The following is a 27,213-nucleotide window of genomic DNA, read 5'->3' as shown; positions in this document are numbered from 1 at the left end:
TTCAGACTTGGGTCTGGGTTTGTGGCCGGCAAGTGTGTCTGGCACAGCCAGGCAGGGCTCTGGAGTCCCAAGCTGGCAGGGAAAGCAGGGGCAGAAGAAGTCTTGGCACATCAGTTGGCAGCCCCAAGGGGGTTTCTGTGATCCAACCCGTCACACGCACCAGCATACTCCTCAGCAGTTTGGGCTCCATTCCTGCAGACTGAAAGGGAAGACAGAGCGCGCAGTACAAAAACGTTGAAAGATGGTGCCAATTATGAATGGAAGCAGAGGGATTGCTGGGATGCAAAGCAATGCATCACGGGGCATTGGGACAGGACCCAGAATGCCCCGCATCCCCTGCCTGCTTCCCACAAACCACAGTGCCAGAATGGGAAGAGGTGCTCTGTGGGATAGCTGCCCATAATGCACTGCTCCCAATGTCACTGCAAGTGCCGCAAATGTGGCCACGCCAGTGCGCTTGCAGCTGAGAGTGTGAACACACGGCAGTGCTTTCCCTACTGCGCTCTCCGAAGGCTGGTTTAACTCTCACTCTACATCTGCAAGTGTAGCTATGCCCTTAGAATGATAGACTCAAGGAGCTCAATCTATTTAGTTTAACAAGGAGAAAGTTAAGGGATGACTTGATCACAGTCTGTAAGTACCTCCAGGCAGAACCTGGAACTGGGGTAGCGCTGTGCCCCCTTAACTCTCCAGCCTGGGCTGTTCTCACAGTGCTTTGCTAGTGACAAGCAACAAACCCCTCCAGGCGCTGTGATCATTCAGCACAACTGGAGGTGGAGCCCCACACCCAGCTAGATTGCATGAAAGCTCTCAAAGCACTCATGAATCACACTGAGAAAGGCATCAGCCAGTTCCCCCCAGGGCTGTACCTGACCTGTCAGAAGCCTTTATAACCCAGTCCATCCCTCCCTCAATGTGGAGAGGACACACATAAGCCTTTGTAACTGAGCTGAGAATTCCCTAGCACTTCAAGCAAAATACACTGTTTTAGGGAAAATGTAAAACAGGTTTATTAACTACAGAAAGATAGGTTTTCAGTGATTATAAGTGCTAGGCATAAAAGGACCAAGATGGTTACCAAAGAAAATAAAAATAAACTTATAATCTAAATCTTAAACCTTATTACACTAGGCAGCATTTAGATCAAGCAGTGTTCTCACCCCACTGGATGTTACAGTCCTTACTGCACAGACTTCACCCTGAAGCCTTGACCAGTCTCCTCAGATGATCTTCATCTTCTCAGCATCCAGGTTGTTTCCAGCATAGGTGGGGGAGGAGAAAGGCCAAGACATGATGCTGTTGCCCTTGGTTTATACCTATGGCCCATGTGCCTGGCAGACCCTAACCCAAGCATGTCCTGGTGTGCTTTGCTGAGCCACAGTGATCAAACAGTTCCCAAGTCACTGCATTGAGCAGTTTCCATTGTGTGGTACTTACATATTTGGATCATACAGTTGATTAATGGGCGGTCAACACCCACCAGGGCAGGGATCCTTTGTATGTCACTAGCAAACACAGCATATTTCAGTAACAACCATACAGGCCAATATTATAACTTTATATGTACTAATTATATACATATTTGGACAGAAAGGGGTTCAGCAGATCATGGCCTTTCATATGATACTTTACATGTCATGCTTTGTATGAAATATCACCCTCCATATGAATATGGGGATTACAAAGTGTCATTCTCATGTTTTGTGTGTCACACCTACATGAGGAACAAATATTTAACAATGGGCTCTTCAATCTGACAGAGGAAGGTCTAACATGAACCAATGGCTGGAAGCTGAAGCTAGACAAATTCAGGGTATGTCTACACTACGAAATTAGGTCGAATTTATAGAAGTCGGTTTTGTAGAAAGCTTTTTTATACAGTTGATTGTGTGTGTCCCCACACAAGTGCTCAAAGTGCATGTAGTCGGTGGAGTGTGTCCACAGTACCGAGGCAACCGTCGACTTCCGGAGTGTTGCATTGTGGGTAGCTATCCCACAGTTCCCACAGTCTCCGCCGCCCATCTGAATTCTGGGTAGAAATCCCAGGGCCTGATGGGGCTAAAACATTGTCGCGGGTGGTTCTGGGGACATATCGTCAGGCCCCCGTTCCCTCCCTCCCTCCATGAAAGCAAGGGCAGACAATCGTTTTGCGCCTTTTTTCTTGAGTTACCTGTGCAGACGCCATACCACGGCAAGCATGGAGCCTGCTCAGCTAACCGTCACCATATGTCTCCTGGGTGCTGGCAGACGTGGTACTGCATAGCTACACAGCAGCAGTTAATTGCCTTTTGGCAGCAGACAGTGCAGTATGACTGGTAGCCATCATCGATGTAGTCCTGGGTGCTCTTTTAATCGGGCACCTGGGCAAACATGGGAGTGACTCAGCCAGGTCATTTCCCTTTTAAGTTTCATCCTACTGGCAGTGCACTGTCTTTTAACCTCCAGCCAGCAGAAGATGATGGCTAGTCATCATACTGCACCGTCTTCTGCCGAGCACCCAGGAGATGCGATGGCCAGCGGTTGTACTGCACAGTCTGCTGCTAGCAAGATGTATAAAGATAGATGAAGTGGCTCAAAACAAGAAATAGACCAGATTTGTTTTGTATTCATTTTCTCCGCCCTCCCTCCTTCCCTCTGTGAAATCAACGGCCTGCTAAACCCAGTTTTGAGTTCTATCCTTGAGGTTTTGAGTTCTATCCTTGAGGGGGCCATTCTGTTTCTCGCAAAGCCACCCCCTTTGTTGATTTTAATTCCCTGTAAGCCAACCCTGTAAGCCATGTCGTCAGTCGCCCCTCCCTCCGTCAGGGCAATGGCAGACAATCATTCCGCGCCTTTTTTCTGTGCAGACGCCATACCATGGCAAGCATGGAGCCCACTGAGATCACTTTGGCAATTAGGAGCACATTAAACACCACACGCATTATCCAGCAGTATATGCAGCACCAGAACCTGGCAAAGCGATACCGGGCGAGTAGGCAACGTCAGCGCGGTAACGTGAGAGATGAGAACATGGACACAGACTTTTCTCAAAGCAGGGGCCCTGGCAATGTGAGCATCATAGTGCTAATGGGGCAGGCTCATGCAGTGGAACGCCGATTCTGGGCTCAGGAAACAAGCACAGACTGGTGGGACCACATAGTGTTGCAGGTCTGGGACAATTCCCAGTGGTTGCGAAACTTTCGCATGCATAAGGGCACTTTCATGGAACTTTGTGACTTGCTTTCCCCTGCCCTGAGGCGCAAGAATACCAAGATGAGAGCAGCCCTCACAGTTGAGAAGCGAGTGAGAATAGCCATGTGGAAGCTTGACAGCTACCGGTCAGTCGGGAATCAATTTGGAGTGGGCAAATCTACTGTGGGGGCTGCTGTGATGAAAGTAGCCAACAGAATCAAAGATCTGCTGCTATCAAGGGTAGTGACCCTGGGAAATGTGCAGGTCATACTGGATGGCTTTGCTGCAATGGGATTCCCTAACTGTGGGGGGGCCATAGACGGAACCCATATCCCTATCTTGCAAGCCCGCGAGTACATAAACCGCAAGGGGTACTTTTCAGTAGTGCTGCAAGCCCTGGTGGATCACAAGGGACATTTCACCAACATCAACGGGGGATGGCTGGGAAAGGTACATGATGCTCGCATCTTCAGGAACTTTGGTCTGTTTCAAAAGCTGCAGGAAGGGACTTTATTCCCAGACTAGAAAATAACCGTTGGGGATGTTGAAATGCCTATATGTATCCTTGGGGACCCAGCCTACCCCTTAATGCCATGGCTCATGAAGCCGTAAACAGGCAGCCTGGACAGTAGTCAGGAGCTGTTCAACTACAGGCTGAGCAAGTGCAGAATGGTGGTAGAATGTGCATTTGGATGTTTAAAGGCGCGCTGGCGCAGTTTACTGACTTACTTAGACCTCAGCAAAACCAATATTCCCACTGTTATTACTGCTTGCTGTGCGCTCCATAATATCTGTGAGAGTAAGGGGGAGACGTTTATGGCGGGGTGGGAGGTTGAAGCAAATCGCCTGGCTGCTGGTTACACGCAGCCAGATACCAGGGCGGTTAGAAGAGCACAGGAGGGCGCGGTACGCATCAGAGAAACTTTGAAAACCAGTTTCATGACTGGACGGGCTATAGTTTGAAAGTTCTGTTTGTTTCTCCATGATGAAATCCCCCGCCCCTTGGTTCACTCTACTTCCCTGTAAGCTAACCACCCTCCCCTCCTCCCTTCGATCACCGCTTGCGGAGGCAATAAAGTCATTGTTGCTTCACATTCATGCATTCTTTATTAATTCATCACACAAATAGGGGGATGACTACCAAGGTAGCCCAAGGAGGGGTGGTGGAGGAGAGAAGCACCGGGGGGTGGTAGAGGAGGGAAGGACAAGGCCACACAGCACTTTAAAAGTTTAAAACTTTAAAACTTATTGAATGCCAGCCTTCTGTTGCTTGGGCAATCCTCTGGGGTGGAGTGGCCGGGTGGCCGGAGGCCCCCCCCACTGCGTTCTTGGGCGTCTGGGTGTGGAGGCTATGGAACCTGGGGAGGAGGGTGGTTGGTTACACAGGGGCTGTAGTGGCAGTCTGTGCTCCAGCTGCCTCTCCTGCAGCTCAACCATACGCTGGAGCATATTGGTTTGATCCTCCAGCAGCCTCAGCATTGAATCCTGCCTCCTCTCATCACGCTGCCGCCACATTTGAGCTTCAGCCCTCTCTTCAGCCCGCCACTTACTCTCTTCAGCCCGCCACCTCTCCTCCCGGTCATATTGTGCTTTCCTGCACTCTGACATTGTCTGCCTCCACGCATTCGTCTGTGCTCTGTCATTGTAGGAGGACACCATGAGCTCAGAGAACATTTCATCACGAGTGCGTTTTTTTCACCTTCTAATCTTCACTAGCCTCTGGGAAGGAGAAGATCCTGTGATCCTTGACACACATACAGCTGGTAGAGAAAAAAAAAGGGACAGTGGTATTTAAAAAGACACATTTTCTAGAACAATGGCTACATTCTTTCACGGTAAACCTTGCTGTTAACATTACATACATAGCACATGTGCTTTCGTTACAAGGTCACATTTTGCCTCCCCGCAACGCGTGGCTACCCCCTCACCCCTCCTCCCCCCGGCTAACAGCGGGGAACATTTCTGTTCAGCCACAGGCAAACAGCCCAGCAGGAACGGGCACCTCTGAATGTCCCCTTAAGAAAAGCACCCTATTTCAACCAGGTGACCATGAATGATATCACTCTCCTGAGGATAACACAGAGAGATAAAGAACGGATGTTGTTTGAATGCCAGCAAACATACACTGCAATGCTTTGTTCTACAATGATTCCCAAGTACATGCTACTGGCCTGGAGTGGTAAAGTGTCCTATCATGCTGGGTGGAATAAGGCTGCCCTCCCCAGAAACCTTTTGCAAAGGCTTTGAGAGTACATCCAGGAGAGCCACAAATGCCAGGGCAAATTAATCATTAAACATGCTTGCTTTTAAACCATGTATAGTATTTTAAAAGGTACACTCACCAGAGGTCCCTTCTCTGCCTGCCGGGTCCGGGAGGCAGCCTTGGGTGGGTCCAGGGGGGACTGCCTCCAGGTCCAGGGTGAGAAACAGTTCCTGACTGTTGGGAAAATTGGTTTCTCCACTTGCTTGCTGTGAGCTATCTACAACCTCATCGTCATCATCTTCCTTGTCCCCAAAACCTGCTTCTGTGTTGCCTCCATCTCCATTGAAGGAGTCAAACAACACAGCTGGGGTAGTGGTGGCTGAACCCCCTAAAATGGCATGCAGCTCATCATAGAAGCGGCATGTTTGGGGCTCTGATCCGGAGCGGCCGTTTGCCTCTCTGGTTTTCTGGTAGGCTTGCCTCAGCTCCTTAAGTTTCACGCGGCACTGCTTCGGGTCCCTGTTATGGCCTCTGTCCTTCATGCCCTGGGAGATTTTGACAAATGTTTTGGCATTTTGAAAACTGGAACGGAGTTCTGATAACACGGATTCCTCTCCCCATACAGCGATCAGATCCCATACCTCCCGTTTGGTCCATGCTGGAGCTCTTTTGTGATTCTGGGACTTCATCATGGTCACCTCTGCTGATGAGCTCTGCATGGTCACCTCTGCTGATGAGCTCTGGCCAGCGTGGCAAGCTGCAGGTGACCATGCAAACAAGAAATTGAAATTCAAAAGTTTGCAGGCCTTTTCCTGTCTACCTGGCCAGTGCATCTGAGTTGAGAGTGCTGTCCAGAGCAGTCACAATAGAGCACTCTGGGAAAGCTACCGGAGGCCAATACCGTCTAATTGCGTCCACAGTACCCCAAATTCAACCCGGCAAGGCCGATTTAAGCGCTAATCCACTTGTCAGAGGTGGATTAAGGAAATCGATTTTAAGAGCCCTTTAAGTCAAAAAAAAGGGCTTCATCGTGTGGACAGGTGCAGGTTTACATCGATTTAACACTGCTAAATTCGACCTAAACTCCTAGTGTAGACCAGGCGTCAGACTGGAAAAAAGGCACACAGTTTTAACAGTGCGAGTAATTAACCCTTCGAACAATTTACCAAGGCTCAAGTATCAGAGCGGTCGCCATATTAGTCTGGAGCTGTAAAAGTGGCGAAGAGTCCTGTGGCATCTTGTAGACTAACAGATGTATTGGAGCATAAGCTTTCACGGGTGAATACCTGCTTCATCGGATGCATGTATTCACCCAGGAAAGCTTATGCTTCAATACATCTGTTAGTCTCTAAGGTGCCACAGGACTCTTTGCCGCTTTTACCAAGGGTCGTGACGGATTCTCCATCACTGGCAATTTGTAAATGAAGATTGGGTGTTTTTCTAAAAGCTCTGCTCTAGGATTTGTTGTGGGGCCGGTCTCTAGAGGATCCCAATGGGCCATTCTGGCCTTGGAATCTGTGATTCTATGGCTCCAGGACACTTGGTAAGCAGAGAGCGACCAGCCTCTAAAGCCCCTTCTGAAGCTCGTGAACATTATTACATTACTTTTACAGATGGGAAAGTCAGACACAGATCAGGGAAGTGCTCTACCCAGATCATCCAGCAGGTCAGTGGAAGATGCAATAATAACTCCCAGTCCCCTGCTGTCACCCTAGACACCTCTCCCTTCTGGAAGGCTTTAAAGTGTTTGGACGCATGAAGATTCCCATTTGGAAGGACCAAAAATGCCTCATGAGACAGGCTACTACAGAGTGATTCTAGGGGGTGGGGGAAGGGAAGGTACCAGAAATCTCCCCCAAAAGACAGTCCTTGCAAGGTTCTCAGCATAGTTTTGACAGGAGCTTCAGAGAGCGCAGATTATCATTGCTATTTAACTGCTGTCCAGTCTTGGTCACAGCCCCACTATGCTGTGCTTGTCCCTGCTCTAAGGGGCTTACAATCTAAGCAGCATCCAAATTCATGGATTCTTATCCAACCCACACTCCTACTCCAAAGATGTAGAACCAGGGATGGGATAATTCGGAAATCCCCAGCACTACAGGCCTGAAACCCATGGCAGTAGAAGGAAACCTGGTAAATAGCTAAATGCCTGAAAATCTGATAAATGTGCATGGCCAACTTAACTCAGTAGTGGGTTACAGAGTGTCAGAGAGCTCACTTCTGCCTCCAGCTCTTAATTGACTTAGAAGAAGGATGAGGGTAACTGAAGCAAATTCCTGTGCCCACCTGGAATGGACTCTGGCTGAATCCCCTGGGCGAAGAAGAATTTGGCCTGTGTTCCTGTGCTAGCTGGAATGGGCTTTGGATGTGGTCTCCAGTGCAGCCAGGAGGGGATGGTCATGCATATTGAACCTCACTACAGACATGGTAGAATGCAGAGCTCCTGATGGCTGGTGTATGTGCTGCTCAGTGTAGGCATGGGTGGTTTAAGCTATTTTGCCAATGGAGAAAGACCCACAGGAAATTGTGGGCTGGCAAGGCCAAGAGCTTTGTCCTGGAGGCCTGAGAGCCTGTCCAAGCTGTGATCCCTCTCCTGACCCCTCAATGGAGAGCCTTCCATCTGAACATAGGGAGGATCCTTGGGCTTGCAGCAGCAAACTCTCCCTCATCTGTTCTTGCTAAAGCAATGCTAAGCCTTGCTTCAGTCTGCAGCCCATAATCTACTGGCCACGTTGCTTCCCCCATCTTCCTTCCCATTCCCATCTCCCTCCCAGAGCCATGGAGAGGATTCAAAGAAATGAGAGAGCAATCACCCAGAATCCTGCCTGCTAGGGAGAGGCAAAGCTCTCTGGGAAGAGAGAGAGTAGAGATGTCTCAGTTCCATATTAAGTGGGATTGCAAGTCCAATTCCCAACATTCCCTTTTGATTATGATGTAAACAGGCTTAAAATAAAAGCATTTAACTTCTTTGTAGTGAGATTTAGCAGGGGCAGTAATTGCTCTGTTTGTGGTTTGAGGGATGCGTGTTATTTTCAGCACATTCCTGTAACGTGTTCCCCCTGGGGTGCCACCTGGAACTGCCCCCTGACCCACCAGCCTGGGCTCCCTCTCACACTGTACTGCTGTGACAAGCTGCAGAGCCCTCCAGCCTGCACTTTAATCAGCTTACATACAGGTAGGGACACATCCAGCTGCAGTTACATGCAGGCTCTCTGACCAGCTCCCCAGGCACCCACCCCCCCGGAGTATAAACCCCAGATTATATCATCTTGTGCTGCACAGGAAACTGTACAGTGTAAGCTCATAAAGTTTGCCTCCTCCCTCAGTGTGGAGAGGAATATACAACAGACTTTGCCCCGAGCTATAATTCCCACACACCTCACTCCAACTCACTGGTTTAGATAAAGCAAAAACAAGTTTATTAACTACAAAAAATAGATGTTAAGTGATTATAAGTGATAGCCCCACAGGTCAAAGCAGATTACCTAGCAAATAAACAAAATAATGTTAACTAAACAATTTATTAGATAGATTGGATGTGAATTAGCAGATTCTCACCCTAAGAGACGATACAAGCAGGCTGCAGATTCTTAAGGGGCAAGATGCACTTGCTTTACAGCTTGCAATCCCTAGATGGTTTCATTCGCATGCTAGAAATTCCTTTAGCCTGCGTCCAGCACTTCCCCCAGTTCAGTCTTTGTTCCTCAGGTGTTTCTAGGAGTCTTCTTGGATGGGGAGTGAAGAACAGCAGATGATGTCACTGCCTCCCTTATACAGTTTTTGCATATGGTGGGAACCCTTTGGTTTCAAAGCTTGGTTCCCAGACCAGTCTGTGAAAAAATACTGACATTCCAAGATGGAATCCAGCATCATGTGGTCTGATCACATGTACTTGTAGAGTCATAGAAGCCATTACCATTATCTTTGAAAACTCGCGGTGAAGGACATAAATTCACACCGTGTAGAGGTCAAGCACAGGAGTTTATTACGTACAGCGCTGGCAGAGTGTCACCTTGCTCGTTAGGCTCAGAGACACTGTCAATCAATCGATTACAATGGAATATATGGATTTTCCATGGGCGAGGGAACGTGATGGGGTAGGCAGTCCCAATTCCCCGGATAGGTCCAGCAGCAAGACATGATAGCACAGTAGCCAATGGTCAAAGGTTACATAATGTCTCCGCCCATGGTCTCAAGTTAACAAATTAACATTTAACATTTAATTTAACATTTAATTAGTACTTTAATTAATGTATTAGTATAAAATATATATGTTGAATTCTGCTTTGGGGTCCATAGGAATGAAGTAGCTCCTTTGATACATATCTAAGGGTAAAAGCAAAGAAACAGTGAAAGTATATGGCAATAAAGATTGTCTTTCAAGTTGTTCATTTGTGTTTTAAGGCAGGCATTGGTCCCTAGGAAAGGGAGGTGGGAGGAGGCCACATCTTATACTGACATGCTTGAACCTTTTATAAACTCAAGGTTGGATGTGTGGAAAGAACATCTTCCTACAGAAGAAACTAACACAACAAAAACAGGGCTTCTTTGTTTTATTTGCAACTTTGAATAAGACACTGGGAAGCATTCATGGACAGAGGACTGTTCTCTCGGGATGGACTTCACCTGAGTAAGGAGGGAAATAGACTTCTAGGATGGGGGAATGGCACAACTGATCAAGAGAGCTTTAAACTAGGAATTTGGGGGAGATGGTTGGGAGATGTCCAGGTAATCTCCACGCCAGTTATTCTCTTTGAGAGGGAAGAAAAGGAAGTAAGAAAGGATACAGCCGTGGGTAGGAGAATGGATATAAGGCGGAAGGACAGTGTACATACCAATCTAATAGGTAATATTGGCGGTAGAATGCCTGTGCCCAATCAGGTACAGAACGTGAGCGAAGCCAAATGGCAAAAGTTAAGATGTTTGTACCCCAATGCGAGGAGCCTGGGTAACAAAATGGAGGAACTAGAGCTACTGGTGCAGGAAATGAAACCAGGTATTCTCGGGAGAACAGAAACGCGGTGGAATAGTCGTCACGGCTGGAGTACGGGTATGGAAGGGTCTGTGCTGTTTAGGAAAGACCAAAATAAAGGCAAAGGTGGTGGAGTAGCACTGTATATCAATGATGAGGTAGACTGTAAAGAAATAAGAAGCGATGGAAGAAGACATAGTCTGTCTGGGCAAAAATCACATTGGGGAAGAACGCTACTAGAGCCTGCCCTGGGATGGTGCTTGGGGTGGGCTATAGACCGCCGGGATCCAATGTGGATACGGATAGAGACCTCTTTAATGTTTTTAAAGAAGTAAATACTAATGGGAATTGAGTGATCATGGGAGACTTTAATTTCCCAGATATAGACTGGAGGATAAGTGCTATTAATAATAATAGGGCTCAGATTTTCCTGGAAGCGATAGCTGATGGATTCCTTCACCAAGTAGTTGCTGAACCGACAAGAGGGGATGCCATTTTAGATTTGGTTTTGGTGAGCAGTGAGGACCTCATAGAAGAAATGGTTGTAGGGGACAACCTTGGTTCTAGTGATCATGAGCTAATTCAGTTCAAACTAAATGGAAGGATAAACAAAAATAGATCTGTGACTAGGGCTTTTGATTTCAAAAGGGTTAACTTTAAAAAATTAAGGAAATTAGTTAGGGAAGTGGATTGGACTGAAAAATGTGTGGATCTAAAGGCGGAGGAGGTCTGGAATTACTTTAAATCAAAGCTGCAGAAGCTATCGGAAGCCTGCATCCCAAGAAAGGGGAAAGAATTCATAGGCAGGAGTTGTAGACCAAGCTGGATGAGCAAGCATCTCAGAGAGGCGATTAAGAAAAAACAAAAGGAGTACTTGTGGCACCTTAGAGACTAACCAATTTATTTGAGCATGAGCTTTCGTGAGCTACAGCTCACTTCATCAGATGTTTACCGTGGAAACTGCAGCAGACTTTATATACACACAGAAATCATGAAACAATACCTCCTCCCACCCCACTGTCCTGCTGGTAATAGCTTATCTAAAGTGATCAACAGGTGGGCCATTTCCAGCACAAATCCAGGTTTTCTCACCCTCCACCCCCCCACACAAATTCACTCTCCTGCTGGTGCTAGCCCATCCAAAGTGACAACTCTTTACATAATCAAGTCGGGCTATTTCCTGCATAGATCAAGGTTTTCTCACATCCCCCCCACCCCCATACACACACAAACTCACTCTCCTGCTGGTAATAGCTCATCTAAACTGACCATTCTCCAGGTTTAAATCCAAGTTAAACCAGAACATCTGGGGGGGGGGGGTAGGAAAAAACAAGAGGAAACAGGCTACCTTGCATAATGACTTAGCCACTCCCAGTCTCTATTTAAGCCTAAATTAATAGTATCCAATTTGCAAATGAATTCCAATTCAGCAGTTTCTCGCTGGAGTCTGGATTTGAAGTTTTTTTGTTTTAAGATAGCGACCTTCATGTCTGTGATTGCGTGACCAGAGAGATTGAAGTGTTCTCCGACTGGTTTATGAATGTTATAATTCTTGACATCTGATTTGTGTCCATTTATTCTTTTACGTAGAGACTGTCCAGTTTGACCAATGTACATGGCAGAGGGGCATTGCTGGCACATGATGGCATAGATCACATTGGTGGATGTGCAGGTGAACGAGCCTCTGATAGTGTGGCTGATGTTATTAGGCCCTGTGATGGTGTCCCCTGAATAGATATGTGGGCACAATTGGCAACGGGCTTTGTTGCAAGGATAAGTTGCACAAAGCCCGTTGCCAATTGTGCCCACATATCTATTCAGGGGACACCATCACAGGGCCTAATAACATCAGCCACACTATCAGAGGCTCGTTCACCTGCACATCCACCAATGTGATCTATGCCATCATGTGCCAGCAATGCCCCTCTGCCATGTACATTGGTCAAACTGGACAGTCTCTACGTAAAAGAATAAATGGACACAAATCAGATGTCAAGAATTATAACATTCATAAACCAGTCGGAGAACACTTCAATCTCTCTGGTCACGCAATCACAGACATGAAGGTCGCTATCTTAAAACAAAAAAACTTCAAATCCAGACTCCAGCGAGAAACTGCTGAATTGGAATTCATTTGCAAATTGGATACTATTAATTTAGGCTTAAATAGAGACTGGGAGTGGCTAAGTCATTATGCAAGGTAGCCTGTTTCCTCTTGTTTTTTCCTACCCCCCCCCCCCAGATGTTCTGGTTTAACTTGGATTTAAACCTGGAGAATGGTCAGTTTAGATGAGCTATTACCAGCAGGAGAGTGAGTTTGTGTGTGTATGGGGGTGGGGGGGATGTGAGAAAACCTTGATCTATGCAGGAAATAGCCCGACTTGATTATGTAAAGAGTTGTCACTTTGGATGGGCTAGCACCAGCAGGAGAGTGAATTTGTGTGGGGGGGTGGAGGGTGAGAAAACCTGGATTTGTGCTGGAAATGGCCCACCTGTTGATCACTTTAGATAAGCTATTACCAGCAGGACAGTGGGGTGGGAGGAGGTATTGTTTCATGATTTCTGTGTGTATATAAAGTCTGCTGCAGTTTCCACGGTAAACATCTGATGAAGTGAGCTGTAGCTCACGAAAGCTCATGCTCAAATAAATTGGTTAGTCTCTAAGGTGCCACAAGTACTCCTTTTCTTTTTGCGAATACAGACTAACACGGCTGTTCCTCTGAAACCTAAGAAAAAACAGAAAGCCTACAAGGAGATGAAGATGGGAGGGATCAGCAAGGAAAGCTACCTTACTGAGGTCAGAACATGTACGGATAAAGTGAGAAAGGCCAAAAGCCAGGTAGAGTTGGACCTTGCAAAGGGAATTAAAACCAATAGTAAAAGGTTCTATAGCCATATAAATAAAAAGAAAACAAAGAAAGAAGAAGTGGGACCGCTAAACACTGAGGATGGAGTGGAGGTTAAGGATAATCTAGGCATGGCCCAATATCTAAACAAATACTTTGCCTCAGTCTTTAAGGAGGCTAATGAGAAGCTTAGGGATAATGGTAGGATGACAAATGGGAATGAGCATATGGAGGTAGATATTACCACATCTGAGGTAGAAGCCAAACTCCAACAGTTTAATGAGACTAAATGGGGGGGGGGGATATAATCTTCATCCAAGTATATTAAAGGAACTGGCACATGAAATTGCAAGCCCATTAGCAAGAATTTTTAATCAATCTGTAAACTCAGGGGTTGTACTGTATGATTGGAGAATTGCTACCATAGTTCCTATTTTTAAGAAAGGTTAAAAAAAGTGATCCGGATAACTACAGGCCTGTTAGTTTGACATCTGTAGCATGCTAGGTCTTGGAAAAAATTTTGAAGGAGAAAGTAGTTAAGGACATTGAGGTCAATAGTAATTGGGAAAAAATACAACATGGCTTTAGAAAAGGTAGATGGTGCCAAACCAACCTGATCTTCTTTGAGAAGGTAACAGATTTTTTAGACAAAGGAAACGCAGTGGATCTAATTTATCTTGATTTCAGTACGGCATTTGATACAGTTCCACATGGAGAATTATTAGCTAAATTGGAAAAGATGAGGGACAATATGAAAATTGAAAGGTGGATAAGGAACTGGTTAAAGGGGAGACTACAACGGGTCACACTGAAAGGTGAATGGTCAGGCTGGAAGGAGGTTACTAGTGGAATTCTTCAGGGATCAGTTTTGGGACCAATCTTATTTAATCTTTTTATTACTGACCTTGACACAAAAAGCGGGAATGTGCTAATAAAGTTTGCGGATGACATGAAGCTGGGAGATATTGCCAATACAGAGAAGGACCGGGATATCATACAGGAAGGTCTGGGTGACCTTGTAAACTGGAGTAATAGTAATAGGATGAAATTTAACAATGAAAAGTGCAAGGTCATGCATTTAGGGATTAATAACAAGAATTTCTGTTATAAACTGGGGTCACATTACTTGGAACTAACAGAGGAGGAGAAGGACCTCAGAGTATTGCTGACAGGCATATCTTAGCAAAAGCAAGGTTATCTTTGGTTATTCTGCTTTCTCTTAGCTATTGCTAGGCCTTTAACCTCTTGACCAAACTCTAAATTTTGGGCTTGTCCACAAATCCATTTACCAGGTTATTACATCAGCAATGGATTTTAACCCTTCACAGGTGATGGGGGAGGTCCTGGATGACTGAGAAAAGGTTAATGTAGTGCCCATCTTTAAAAAAGGGAAGAAGGAGGATCCGGGGAACTACAGGGCAGTCAGCCTCACCTCAGTCCCTGGAAAAATCATGGAGCAGGTCCTCAAGGAATCCATTTTGAAGCACTTGGAGGAGAGGAAGGTGATCAGGAACAGTCAGCATGGATTCACCAAGGGCAAGTCATGCCTGACCAACCTGATTGCCTTCTATGATGAGATAACTGGCTCTGTGGATATGGCGAAAGCAGTGGATGTGATATATCTTGACTAGCAAAACTTTTGATACGGTTTCCCACAGTATTCTTGCCAGCAAGTTAAAAATGTATGGATTGGATGAATGGACTAAAAGGTGGATAGAAATCTGGTTAGATCGTTGGGCTCAATGGCTCAAAGTCTAGTTGGCAGCCGGTATCAAGCGGAGTATCCCAGGGGTCGGTCCTGGGGCCGGTTTTGTTCAACATCTTTATCCATGGTCTGCACGATGGGATGGATTACAACCTCAGCAAGTTCATAGATGACACTAAGCTGGCGGGGAGAGGTAAATACGCTGGAGGGTAGGATAGGGTCCAGAGTGACCTAGGCAAATCGGAGGATTGGGCCAAAAGAAATCTGATGAGGTTCAACAAGGACAAGTGCAGAGTCCTGCACTTAGGATGGAAGAATCCCATGCACCGCTACAGGCTGGGGACCAATTGGCTAAGTGGCAGTTCTGCAGAAAAGGACCTTGGAATTACAGTGGACAAGAAGCTGGATATGAGTCAGAAGGCCAACGGCATATTAGTAGCTGCATTAGTAGGAGCATTGCCAGCAGATCAAGGGAAGTGATTATTCCCCTCTATTGGGCACTGGTGAGGCTGCATCTGGCGTATTGCGTCCAGTTTTGGGCGCCCCATTACAGACAGGATGTGGACAAATTGGAGAGAGTCCAGCAGAGGGCAACAAAAATGATTAGGGGGCTGGAACACATGACTTATGAGGAGAGGCTGAGGGAACTGGGGTTATTTAGTCTGCAGAAGAGAAGAGTGAGGGGGGATTTGATAACAGCCTTCAACTACCTGAAGGGGGTTCCAAAGAGGATGGAGCTCGGCTGTTCTCAGTGGTGGCAGATGACTGAAGCAATGTTCTCAAGTTACAATGGGGGAGGTTTAGGTTGGATATTAGGAAAAACTATTTCATTAGAATGGTGGCGAAGCACTGGAATGTGTTACCCAGGGAGGTGGTAGAATATCCATCCTTAGAGGTTTTTAAGGCCCAGCTTGACAAACCCCTGGCTGGGATGATTTAGTTGGGGTTGGTCCTGCTTTGAGCAGGGGGTTGGACTAGATGACCTCCTGAGGTCCCTTCCAACCCTGATCTTCTATGATTCTATGGTTACTCACAGGCTGTTTGGAGTGTTCTCAGGAAGGCTCATCACCAGGTGGGAAATAAGCTTCTCCTAAGGCTTATTGTTTTTTCCTAATGGCTCATTCCCCTGAATAGGCCCTTCCCCACCCACTATCTAGACCAGGGGTTCTCAAACTTCATTGCACCCCAACCCCCTTCTGACTATACAACCCCAGGAGGGCCACATAGAAGCCTGAACCCACCCAACCCCCACCACTCTGAGCGGGGTGGGGGGGGAGGGCGGGGTGCCAAAGCCAAAGGACTTCAGCTCTGGGAGTGGGGGAAAAAGGGGGCCTGTAACCTGAGTCCTGCTGCCCAGGGCTGATGGGCTTTGGCTTCAGCCCCGGGTGGTGGGGCTCCAGCCCTGGGCCCCAGCAAGTCTAACACCAGCCCTGGCAACCCCATTAAAATGGGGTCCTGACCCACTTTGGGATCCCAACCCACAGTTTGAGAACTGCTGATCTAGACTAAAAGCATTTTGTCTAGTGGGAGTAACCCAGGTGTAACTACATTTGAAATACAGGTACATAGTCAATATTCATAACTTCAGATACAAAAATGATACATGCATGCAAATAGGATGGTCATATTCAGCAAATCATAACTTTTCCAAAGACACCTTACATGACTTATCTTGAATAAAATACATCATAATTATGTCATTATCATATCACAATAATATTATTATGAAGAATATGGGGATTACTGCCAGATTACTGCCATTAGTCATGGACTAATGCGGAGGCAGGATGCCTAATGCCCTCTTTAGGTTTTGGTTATTCAACTCCCAAGTGTTACCAAACATTGTAGTGTCACCCACAGGTGATTTTACAAAGTTCTGTGTTTCTTTTCTTAGGTTGCCTGAAAACATTCTTGTGAGTAGCATTGTTAACATAATGCAGATATCAATATCTTTTAGAGTGTAGATGTCTTGGCATTTAGCCACCAATGCAATGAGGTAGTGTGCCTCAGTTTCCCTTTCCACACAGCAGACTAGGTTTGTTATGCTTTTTCTGCTGTGCCAAGCTCTAAGTCTGTTTACAGGTATTGGCTGAGAAGCAGGATTCTTATAGGACTTCCTTGATACCATTCCTAGCATGTTCAAAAGCTTTTCCAAAAACCATGCATCCTTTTCAAAGGATTTACCATCAGGACCAAATTCTTTGTCATAACCAACAAACTGTGTATTACGAGACTTAACAGTACAAGCAAATTCATGACAGGGAGGCATTTCCAAGTATCTTTACAATACTATGCCTTCTGTTTAGACAGGCTGGTTTTGTTTAATATTCATTATGTTTTTTAACTCCTTCCTGAACCACAGCACATGTTGAGATGCTGGTCTTTCCTCCCCTTTAGTTTTTTGCCCAGTGTCCCCTTCAGTAAAAGTTCTCAGTTTATGTATGTCTTTGGGGTTTTGAAAAGGAAAGGATGTGAGAGGAGTGAGGATCTTGTCTGTTACTGGCTGGTGCCCTGTGGAGCTGCATTTGATCTCCAGGGTTATGCCATGCAAAAAGTCCACCACCACCCCTGCCCTCTTGGGGTTTCCTTGTGATTCTCACTGACAGCATTGGGACTTTTCCCTACCCCCTTTTCCTAGAAGGCTATGATCCTCCATTAGCTTTTCCTTAGCCGTTTGCTGCTCCTCACCCGCCTGGGAAATTGCTTCCTCCGCCCCTTTCTCAGGTGAGTCATTAGCAATTTCACTGACACTCAAGTCTTAGGTAGAATTCCCATCCTGCCTTAAAGAGACAGAATTAGTTTCCATAAGTACCTCCACATTGAGCGCTGTAGATTTGCCCCTCATGCCTTTCTGCACAAGGATGGGTTGGAGAAAGCTGGGGAGTGACACACCCAGTGCGCCACCCCACCACACAGCCACGCCAATGACACCCAGCCCTGATGGTGAGAGGAGAGCCCAGTCTCCATGGCCCTGTCCTTCCTTGCTTCTAGGCCAAGACCACCCACGGAGAGAGAGCGCCCTCTCTATAAGGGGAGCACCTCTCCATTAGGAACTGGACAGAGGCCACCCAACTCATGTCATATAAACAGCCATCAGATGGGAACAATGCTTGGGGCCTGCTCCCCACTCTCTTGTGGGGCCATTGATGCCTGCGCTTAGGGAGGACCATACTCGGCTGTTAAGATCTGTTAGCATTTTCCCCCTCTTCGTGCAGGTGCGGAAGGCTTTCACCTCTGCTTAAAGCAGAACTGGCAGAAAGGGGGTGTGGCCCTGGCCAATCAACCCTCTGCGGCTCCAGCAGGGTCAGTGAGTGCCCATACCAACCCTGCTGAGGAACCCTTGGGCATGGCTGCTTTCCCCACTGCCCCGCCTCCTAGGGTAGAGCAGCCACTCAGAGTTATCACAGGCAACAGGCATCGCTCTGTGCCCCACCCCTCAGGAACCGACATCATTCTTACAGGAGGGGAGGGGCAGGAGGGAGCTCAAAGACCCCTGCAGCTCAGGGCAGCTCTACTACCTCCTCCCCCCCTCCCGTGCACAATGTCCACTCTCGGCTCCTCCCGCACCCCTCCTAGGGTTACCGCCTTTGAAATGCAAAAAAACCTGGCGCACCCCCTCCCCGCAAAGCAAGCCCAACTCCAAACACAAGGCACCTCTGCAACCTCCCACCCCCACCCCTTCAGCAGCCATTGATAGTATCGAGAGAGATAACACCCATAGCTAACATTGATAACATCACCTCCTCACTTAAACTGCAGAAGTGGGAACACTGCAGCATCTTTAGCTGGACACAGAAACTTTTAACGTTAGATATCCCAGTGTATTGAGATAATAATGCAAATCTTTAGATCCATATAAAAACCTGGCAGATTAAATTATTTTCTTGAAAACTAGCAAAACCATTAAAAAAAAACAGGTCAAGCTGGTCAAATACCAGTGAGGTAGTAACCCTCGCCCCTCCTGTGAACAATGAGTCAGGTTGCTCCTTGCTTCCCACACCACCCCTTCATCGCAGGCAGCCCAGGGCCGGGGGGGGACCATGAAGAGTGAGGCCCATGGGATCACTGAACGTTAGGGGCACAGGGCAGGGTAGACCACCTAGGCGTGCTCTGATCCTGGAGCTCCCCATGGCTCCGCGTGCTGTGCCCAATGGGAGCTGTGGGACTGAGGGTCACCCAACTGCCAAGCTTAGCCCAGCCCTGGCATTCCCAGGCCAGCCTTGGATAGTTACCTGAGCTCCCCATGCTTCAGCCCACCCCATCCCCTCTGCCTCAGTCCCCTGCCCCCTCAGCCCCCTGCCCCATCTGCCACAGCCCCCCACACCCCTAAGGCCCCTGCCCCCTCTGCCTCAGCCCCATACCCCTGCCTCAGTCCCCTGCCCCCTATGTCTCAGCCCCCTGCTCACTCTGCTTCAACCCCTGCTGTGTGTCTCAGCCCACCCCATACCCTCTGCCTCAGCCCCCCTGCGCCTCAGCCCCCTGCCCCTTCTGCCTCAGTCCCCCACCGCTCTCTCTGCCTCAACCTCCGCTGTGCGCCTCAGCCCCCTGCCCCCTCTGCCTCAGCCACCCCAGCACCTCAGCCCCCTGCCCCAGCCCCTCCACAACTCAGCCCCTCCCCTGTGCCTCAGCCCCTACCCCCTCTGCCTCAGCCCCATACCCCTAAGTAGGGGCATTGCCAGCAGATGGAGGGATGTGATCGTTCCCCTCTATTCAACATTGGTGAGGCCTCATCTGGAGTACTGTGTCCAGTTTTGGGCCCCACACTACAAGAAGGATGTGGAAAAATTGGAAAGAGTCCAGCGGAGGGCAACAAAAATGATTAGGGGTCTGGAACACATGACTTATGAGGAGAGGCTGAGGGAACTGGGATTGTTTAATCTGCAGAAGAGAAGAATGAGGGGGGATTTGATAGCTGCTTTCAACTACCTGAAAGGGGGTTCCAAAGAGGATGGATCTAGACTGTTCTCAGTGGTAGCTGATGACAGAACAAGGAGTAATGGTCTCAAGTTGCAGTGGGGGAGGTTTAGGTTGGATATTAGGAAAAACTTTTTCACTAGGAGGGTGGTCAAACACTGGAATGCGTTACCTAGGGAGGTGGTGGAATCTCCTTCCTCTGAGGTTTTTAAGGTCAGGTTTGACAGAGCCCTGGCTGGGATGATTTAGTTGGGGTTGGTCCTGCTTTGAGCAGGGGGTTGGACTAGATGACCTCCTGAGGTCCCTTCCAACCTGACAGTCTATGATTCTATGATTAGCTCATGGTCACCTAGCAGGCCAGTGCTGGGAATAGATCCCAGCTCTCCTAGGCCAGTGCTCTGTCCACTAGGCCACACTTGCGTACACAGATAGAGCAGAACCAGACTGCACTCCAGGTGTGCATAGAAGTCCGGAGCATGTGGGGATTGGATGCCACTACCTGTTTGGCAACACAGCAGCCATTCCTAGGAACACTGGGACTGTTCAGCTTAGAAAAGAGGCGACTGAGGGGGGATATGAGAGAGGTCTATAAAATCATGACTGGTGTGGAGAACGTGAATAAGGAAGTGTTATTTACCCCTTCACATAACACAAGAGCCTGGGGTCACCTGATAAAATGAATATGCAGCAGATTTAAAACAAACAAAAGGAAGCACTTCTTCACACAACGCACCATCAACCTGTGGAACTTGCTGCCAGGAGATGTTGTGAAGGCCAAAAGTGTAACAGGGCTCAGTAAAGAATTACACAAGTTCATGGAAGATAGGTCCATCACAGGCTATGAGCCAAGATGGTCAGGGATGCAACTCCATGTTCCGGGTGTCCCTAAGCCTCGGACTGCCTGATGCTGGCATGCGATAACTGCCCTGTTCTGTTCATTCACTCTGAAGCACCTGGCATCGGCCACTGTCAGAAGACAGGATACTGGGCTGCGTGGACCATTGCTCTGACCCAGTGTGGCCATTCTTATGTTCACCTGCCAGGAGGAAGGTCCTCACTGAATTTTTAATGCCACTTGAAATGGATGCTTTTACTATCGTCATTACACTTTATTTCTGTTGTGGCAGCATGACAGAGCTGGGCACATTGGATCCAGTTATGAACATCAGATTGTCCTGTGTGCTGAACACACGTCTCAGTTGGAGTGTCCTGCCTCACAGATAGCTGTCCTAGCTGGGAAGGGGCTTGATACCTTGTGGAAGGACCACCCCAAGGAAGCCATCAAGAAAGGAATCTAGGGCCATTGCCTTTGTATGACTCTCAATCGTTGGCCCAGCCCATGGACCAATGAGTTTCCAACCTGCCTGGTGCCTGCAGGTTGGGGGAGCACAATATCCTCATCGCCACACTTAAGGAGGACTTGCAGGAAAGTGAGAGCAGGCAGGACTCTGCCCATCCTGGGATGCTGACATACCTCAGACTGGCTGGGAGGAATGAGATCAGACGTGGGAGGGGTGTCTCCGGACTTTTCTTTCCAAAGCTCTGTAACTCAAATGCTTTCAGAGTAAGGTCACTGTGGCCCTTTGCTAAGTGTGTGGGCCTTGCTTTCCTGCCACATTGTCCCTAAAGGGGTTAAACTTGCAGCCCATTGAGCTCCCAGCCTAGGTGAAGCTCTGAGGGATTGTGACATCTCTGACTATAGATGCTGGAACTAGGGGAGCTGGGGGTGCTGCTGCACCCCCTGGCCTGGAGTGGTTTCCATCATATACAGGGTTTACAGTTTGGTTCAAAGAAAAGGAGGACTTGTGGCACCTTAGAGACTAACCAATTTATTTGAGCATGAGCTTTTGTGAGCTACAGCTCACTTCATCAGATGCATGCAGTGGTTCTCAGCACTATACAAACTGTTCCAGCCCCCCTGTCTCTGACACTGATTTCAGGATCAAGGGCAGCTGGGCAGCAGCAGGATGGGGGTCAGACAAGAGGGCCAAGCCTGGGAGTGTCCTCGGAACAGTGACTAGATTCTGGCCTGGCCCAAGGAGCTTGGAAGCGCATGGGACCCAGACTGGTGACTGTACCGGGTGTGGTACAGGCCAGGTTGTAACAGGTAGCACCTAGAGGACCCCGTTTGAGGCTCAAGGCCTCATTGACATAGAACAAAAAGACAGTCCCTGCTCCAGAAAGCTGCCAATCTAAACAACCCGCTGTCCACAGAAGCCGCCCGATAGCTCCCAGGCCTGTGGGAATCACTGCGCTCTGCCTGCCCCAGGTATCACTCTCTCCCCACGCTCCCTTCGGCTGGCTCCTGATTCCCGAGGAACTGCTGCCCTCTAGGGGTACCTCAACACAGCAAAGAAAAATCTGCTCTGACCTGTGCCAGCCAACTCAGGCTCGCAGGCTCCGGCCTGGCTCCGACTCCGGGCTGTTTCCTTGCCGTGTAGACTCCTGGGCTCAAGCTGGAGCCTGGGCTCTAGGACCCTGCCCAAACCTGGAAGTTTACACAGCAATGAAACAGCCCCAGAGCCTGAGCCCCGTGAGCCCATGTCGGCTGGCATGGCCGGCTGTGGGTTTTGCTTTGCTGTGTAGACGTAACCCTCGGGAAAAAGCAGCATAGGTGTAGTTTGACTTTTATATTTGTGGGGGGGGCAGTTCTAGTCAGTCCAACGTGGCCCTGTGTGTGTGTGAGCAAGTTCCATGCCTGCCTGAGGCTTGTAGTGGGGGGGTGGGCAATGGCTTCCCACCCCCACCCCATTCTGCCCAATGGGAAAATTTTTTTGAAAGGGCTCCTGTGAACCATTTGGAGGAGCTGTGAGCAAGGGAGCAGCTGTAGAGGAACCTTTGCAGGGATCCCTCTCCCTGGAGGGCAGGTTTCCACTTCAGAGGCCAGGAGCCATGTGCACTGGCTGAGACTGGGGCAGAGAGATATTTGATGGAGACTCAAGCATCCCACGCTCCAGATCCTATCCCCTCGCGTGTTGCTCTTTCTTTGATTCCACTGCTCACAGAATTACAGCTGGCCAAAACTCAGTTTTCCCTTTGCAGCAAGCACAGTGGATTTGTCATGAAAGCACAAAACTCTGGGGCTGAGCAAATATAGAAAGCAAGCAAGGAAGAGTCGCTTTCAAACCCAGTTAAGGGTTCACATCTCTCCAGCTTAAACATCGATTCATTTACCTGGCACACCCTGTTTGTTACCATTGTTTCTTTCAGCCACTCCTTCAGTCTTCGGTGCAATAGAAGTAGATCGTCATCGCCTTTGCTAATTGCTGAGGTGAGGATGTTTGTGTGGGAACCAGAGCTAACGCTGACTCCCTCCCAAATGTTCTCTGCCCTGGCTGCATCCTGCAGTTTAACTCATCAGAAGCCTGCATCTGTGATAATGCATGGTACAGGCGGATATTAGTTTCCCTGTCATCTTCCTGCCGTGGCAGGTGTGTGGTATTGTGCTGATGATTTTGCAGTAGGAGAAGCCAGGAAGAGAGAACGCAAGACCCTGATTGTATTAAACTCAGGCCACCAAGCTCAGATCCACTTCTGGGGCTATGGCTACTCTACAGCTTAAGACGACACACATTATGTCACCCAGGGGTGTGAATTAGCCACTCCCCGGAACGACATTGCTTATGCCAATGTAAGCGCCGGTGTGGATAGCACTATGTTGGCGGGAGAGCTTCTCCCATCGGCATAGCTACCGCCGCTCACGGTGGCTAGAGTAATTAAGCTGACAGAAGAGCTTTCTCCCATCACGCAGAACGGCTACACTGGAGAGCTTACAGTTTGCAGCCACTTGGGAGCAGCCGCTCCTCTGTAAGCTCCCTAGTGTAGCCATAGCCTGGGTCTGAAGTCCAGTGGTGTTTGCATGGGGTGGGGGTGGGGAGTGCTTTGGACCATGCAGAAAATGGGAGAGGGGGCACAGTTTGGAAATTTGGATGCAGGTCTGGATTCGGGGATGTGTGGCTCTGGAGCCAGCTCCAGCGCTGCGGAGAGTTTAAGTCCGGGGAGTTTTGGTCCAGGTTCTTCTTTGTCTCCAGTAACAGCAAAGGGAGCAGCACAGAAAATGACTGGCTTGCGATTATGTCCTGAAGGATAAAGATCCTCTTGTTTCCCGTGATCTGGCAGTGGAGAATGGGGAGCAAAGTAAAAGGGACAGAAACACACATAGTCACAGCACCTCCCCTTCTAATGTTAACACTGCTGCTCTTCCTGCCGTGGCAGCCCCAAGGCCCTGACCTTGAGCACCCCCCCCTCCCCCCCGCTGCATGCCCTTGGCTCCTCTCCTTCATGGGACTGGTCTGAAACTGAGAGGCAGGGTCTGTTCTTGCCTAAGGAGCTGCTTTTCCTGGGCTGCACGTTCCCAGCCACAGAGTGGTTCCTGCCTGGGAGAGACAGGAAAAGGAAGTCCCCAGGCCACGCCGTCAGCTGGTGAAGTCTATTGAAAACAAAAGCCCTGATTCTGCTCAAATGCTGGCACCCCATTCGTTCCTCCTGATTTACACCAGCCAAATCAAAGCCGAAAGGGAGCCAGACCCCAGCTGGTGTAAATTCGGGGCAACCATCAAAGTAAGTGGAGCACTATGGAACTACACCGACTGGGGACTTAGCCCAGATTGCGCCGCCTCCCCCTTCACCTTTCCAAGTTTAGCAGCGGCTTCCTGTTGGGCCTCTCTCCTTTACACCGATGTAAATTAGGAGTAAGGCCACTGCAGCCAGCTGTGGAAGAGGAAAATTGGACCCTTTCCGAGCAATCCCAGGAAGTGGCTTTCTGTGGAGGGCTGGATCTGGGAAGCAGAAAGAAGTGAGCTCTGTATATGATCTAAGTGGCTTCCCCCTCCCCTTGCCGCTTAGCAAGGCTGGGAATATGAAATCAGTCCACGTCTTGAACATGAAGGGGGGGGTGGGAAGGAGGAGAGAGCAACGCTCGTCTTTTGAAAAGCCTCTGGGATTGTTTGGGTTCCTTAATCCAGTCGAAAGAAAGGGGCAGGACTTTGAGCTGCCTTTAATCGCTTTTCCCTTTGCCAAACATCCCAGCGGTAAGAGCAACGCTGGGCAGAGTGCGAGAGGAGGAAAAGCTGGCTTGCAATAGCCCCCAGCCCCTCTGCCTGGGCCCTGAGGAAGCTCCAGAGCGTTGGAAGGTGAGAGAAGCTGGCGCTCCCTCCCTGTGGCCCATCTTTTCTCCTGCAAGTTTGCAGCGCAAAGAGGCGATCTCTCCTCTTTGGTAATTAACTGGAGTCTCCCCCCAGCTGCTGCAGGAGCCCCAGCCAAGTTAGTGCAGAGAGCGACTTAACTCCAGTTATTGTTTTTGTTTTTCAGGACCGTGCAGGGAGGATTGGCAGCACTGATCTGAGTTCTCTCCCCCCATCCCTGCAAGCTCAGCTTCCTCCTTCGCGGTCCCAGCTAAACCGGGCTTTATTCCGACCGGGCCTGGCACCGGGCCACTACACTTCTCATGAGCCCCTGTGCCAAGGGGGCTTCTCTTTTTTTCTCAATGAGAGATCCTTGAGCGCCTGCCTTGGCCGGAGGAGGGGGCGTGTGGGAGCACATTGGGGGGATCGGCTGAGCTCAAGAACGATCAAGGGCTCTGTGTGAGCTCAGAAGCTCTGGCCCCAGGGCCGGACACGATGAGCATGCCGCAGCTCAGCTGGATGAGGTGCCTGCCAGCTGCCCTATGGCTGTGCTGTCTGCTGCCTGAGGGGAGCTGCACCTGGAGCCTGGCCGGACTCCAGCACGCCAACCCAAGGTAAAGAGCGTCTCGGCAAGGGCAGCCATGCGCCCCTGGGCTGCCCGAGTGTATGCCTGTGCCTAGGGCACAGGGCTGGGCGTCAGGAGACCCAGCTTCTGTTCTTGGCTCTGCTGCAGGGAGCCTTGGCCAAGGCTGGGTGGCTTGAATGCCCCCTCTGCAGAGGAGTGTTGTCCTCCTTTGAACAAATTCTGGAGCTCTACAGGGGTGAGGTGCTTGCCCTCGCTGTTCTGCAGCATGCCATCAAGACAGCGGGGGCCTGGCGCTAGGTGGGCCTGTGAAAATACCCACAGATAGGAATAATAGCAGGAAGAGACCTGATTTGTGAATGTCTGTTGAGAGTAACAGGTGAGTGGCAGCTGGGCGTATAGGGGGCCTTTTGGCCCTAGCATGCTGGCTTGGGTTGGCCTGTGGTGAGGCTCAGCTTCTCTTTGCAGAAAGGCTCGGTGGGAACAATGTGCATCAGCTGAATTTCCTTTGGACGAGCTGGCAGATTGGGGTTGAGGTGTGTTGGCTGAGGACCCTGGGGCTCACAGCTCCAGGCTGCTCTCTATGATCTACTTGGTCTGTGGACAGACCAGGGCTGTTAAACCAGCACCCCAGTCAGTGTGGGGAGTCATCTGGAGTACTGTGTCCAGTTTTGGGCCCCACACTACAAGAAGGATGTGGAAAAATTGGAGAGAATCCAGTGAAGGGCAACAAAAATGATTAGGGGTCTGGAGCACATGACTTATGAGGAGAGGCTGAGGGAACTGGGATTGTTTAGTCTACGGAAGAGAAGAACGAGGGGGGATTTGATAGCTGCTTTTAACTACCTGAAAGGTGGATCCAAAGAGGATGGATCTAAACTATTCTCAGTGATAGCAGATGACAGGACAAGGAGTAATGGTCTCAAGTTGCAGTGGGGGAGGTTTAGGTTGGATATTAGGAAACACTTTTTCACTAGGAGGGTGGTGAAACACTGGAATGCGTTACCTAGGGAGGTTGTGGAATCCCCTTCCTTAGCAGTTTTTAAGGTCAGGCTTGACAAAGCCCTGGCTGGGATGATTTAGTTGGGGATTGGTCCTGCTCTGGGCAGGGGGTTGGACTAGATGACCTCCTGAGGTCCCTTCCAACTCTGATATTCTATGATTCCATGATTCTTACTGAGGTCTGGGGAACCCTGGAGGAGTTGCTGGTTCTGGGCAGTATCCAACTTTTGTGATGTTTGTGGGAAACGTTTTGCTCTAGAAATATCTCCATCACTGGATCCGTGGGGCCTTCCGATGCCGACTGGATCAGGGACACTGTGTGCAGAAGCATTTTCATTTCCCCTTCCCATCTCAGGCAAACCCAGGAAGCACAGAGCAGTGCAAACCTTGGTAAAGATCCCAAGTTAGAAGCAGCTTTTCCCAGCCCCACTGAGTAGCTTGAGGCACAGCTTGGGCTGAGGGTGCAGGGCAGCTGTTGACTTATTCCATGCAGGAATGGTCTGAGAAGCAACACTTGGCTCTGATTCCAAACTTCTGGAGAATCATTTGGGGGGATTCAGAGCTGGGGTTTGGTTCAGGCCCTTCACTACTAGTCTTTGATTCAACTGACTGTACAGCAACAGGGTGGTATGGAAACCTTACACACATACCCTCCTTAGCCCTAGCAGAGAGCTGATCCTGGGAACACCCTGGC

At 49.0% G+C, this 27,213-nt stretch overlaps 1 protein-coding gene across 4 annotated transcripts in view; it reads left to right on the top strand.

Annotated features, from left to right (window-relative positions):
* The first annotated feature begins 24,746 nt into the window (after positions 1-24,746).
* EMID1 (EMI domain containing 1) overlaps positions 24,747-27,213 on the top strand; it is a 95,276-nt gene continuing 92,809 nt past the window's right edge. For 3 of the 4 annotated variants that reach the window (XM_073312547.2, XM_073312544.2, XM_073312549.1), the window contains exons 1-2: positions 24,747-24,943; positions 25,122-25,548. In XM_073312547.2, coding sequence (XP_073168648.1) covers positions 25,430-25,548 — 119 coding nt within the window. In that variant the 5' untranslated portion in view covers positions 24,747-24,943; positions 25,122-25,429. The other variant, XM_073312545.2, reaches the window with a different exon arrangement.

The sequence above is a fragment of the Lepidochelys kempii genome, chromosome 15 (genome assembly GCF_965140285.1).
Source record: "Lepidochelys kempii isolate rLepKem1 chromosome 15, rLepKem1.hap1, whole genome shotgun sequence".
NCBI lineage: Eukaryota > Metazoa > Chordata > Testudines > Cheloniidae > Lepidochelys > Lepidochelys kempii.
This window is presented reverse-complemented; position numbering and strand designations above follow the sequence as displayed.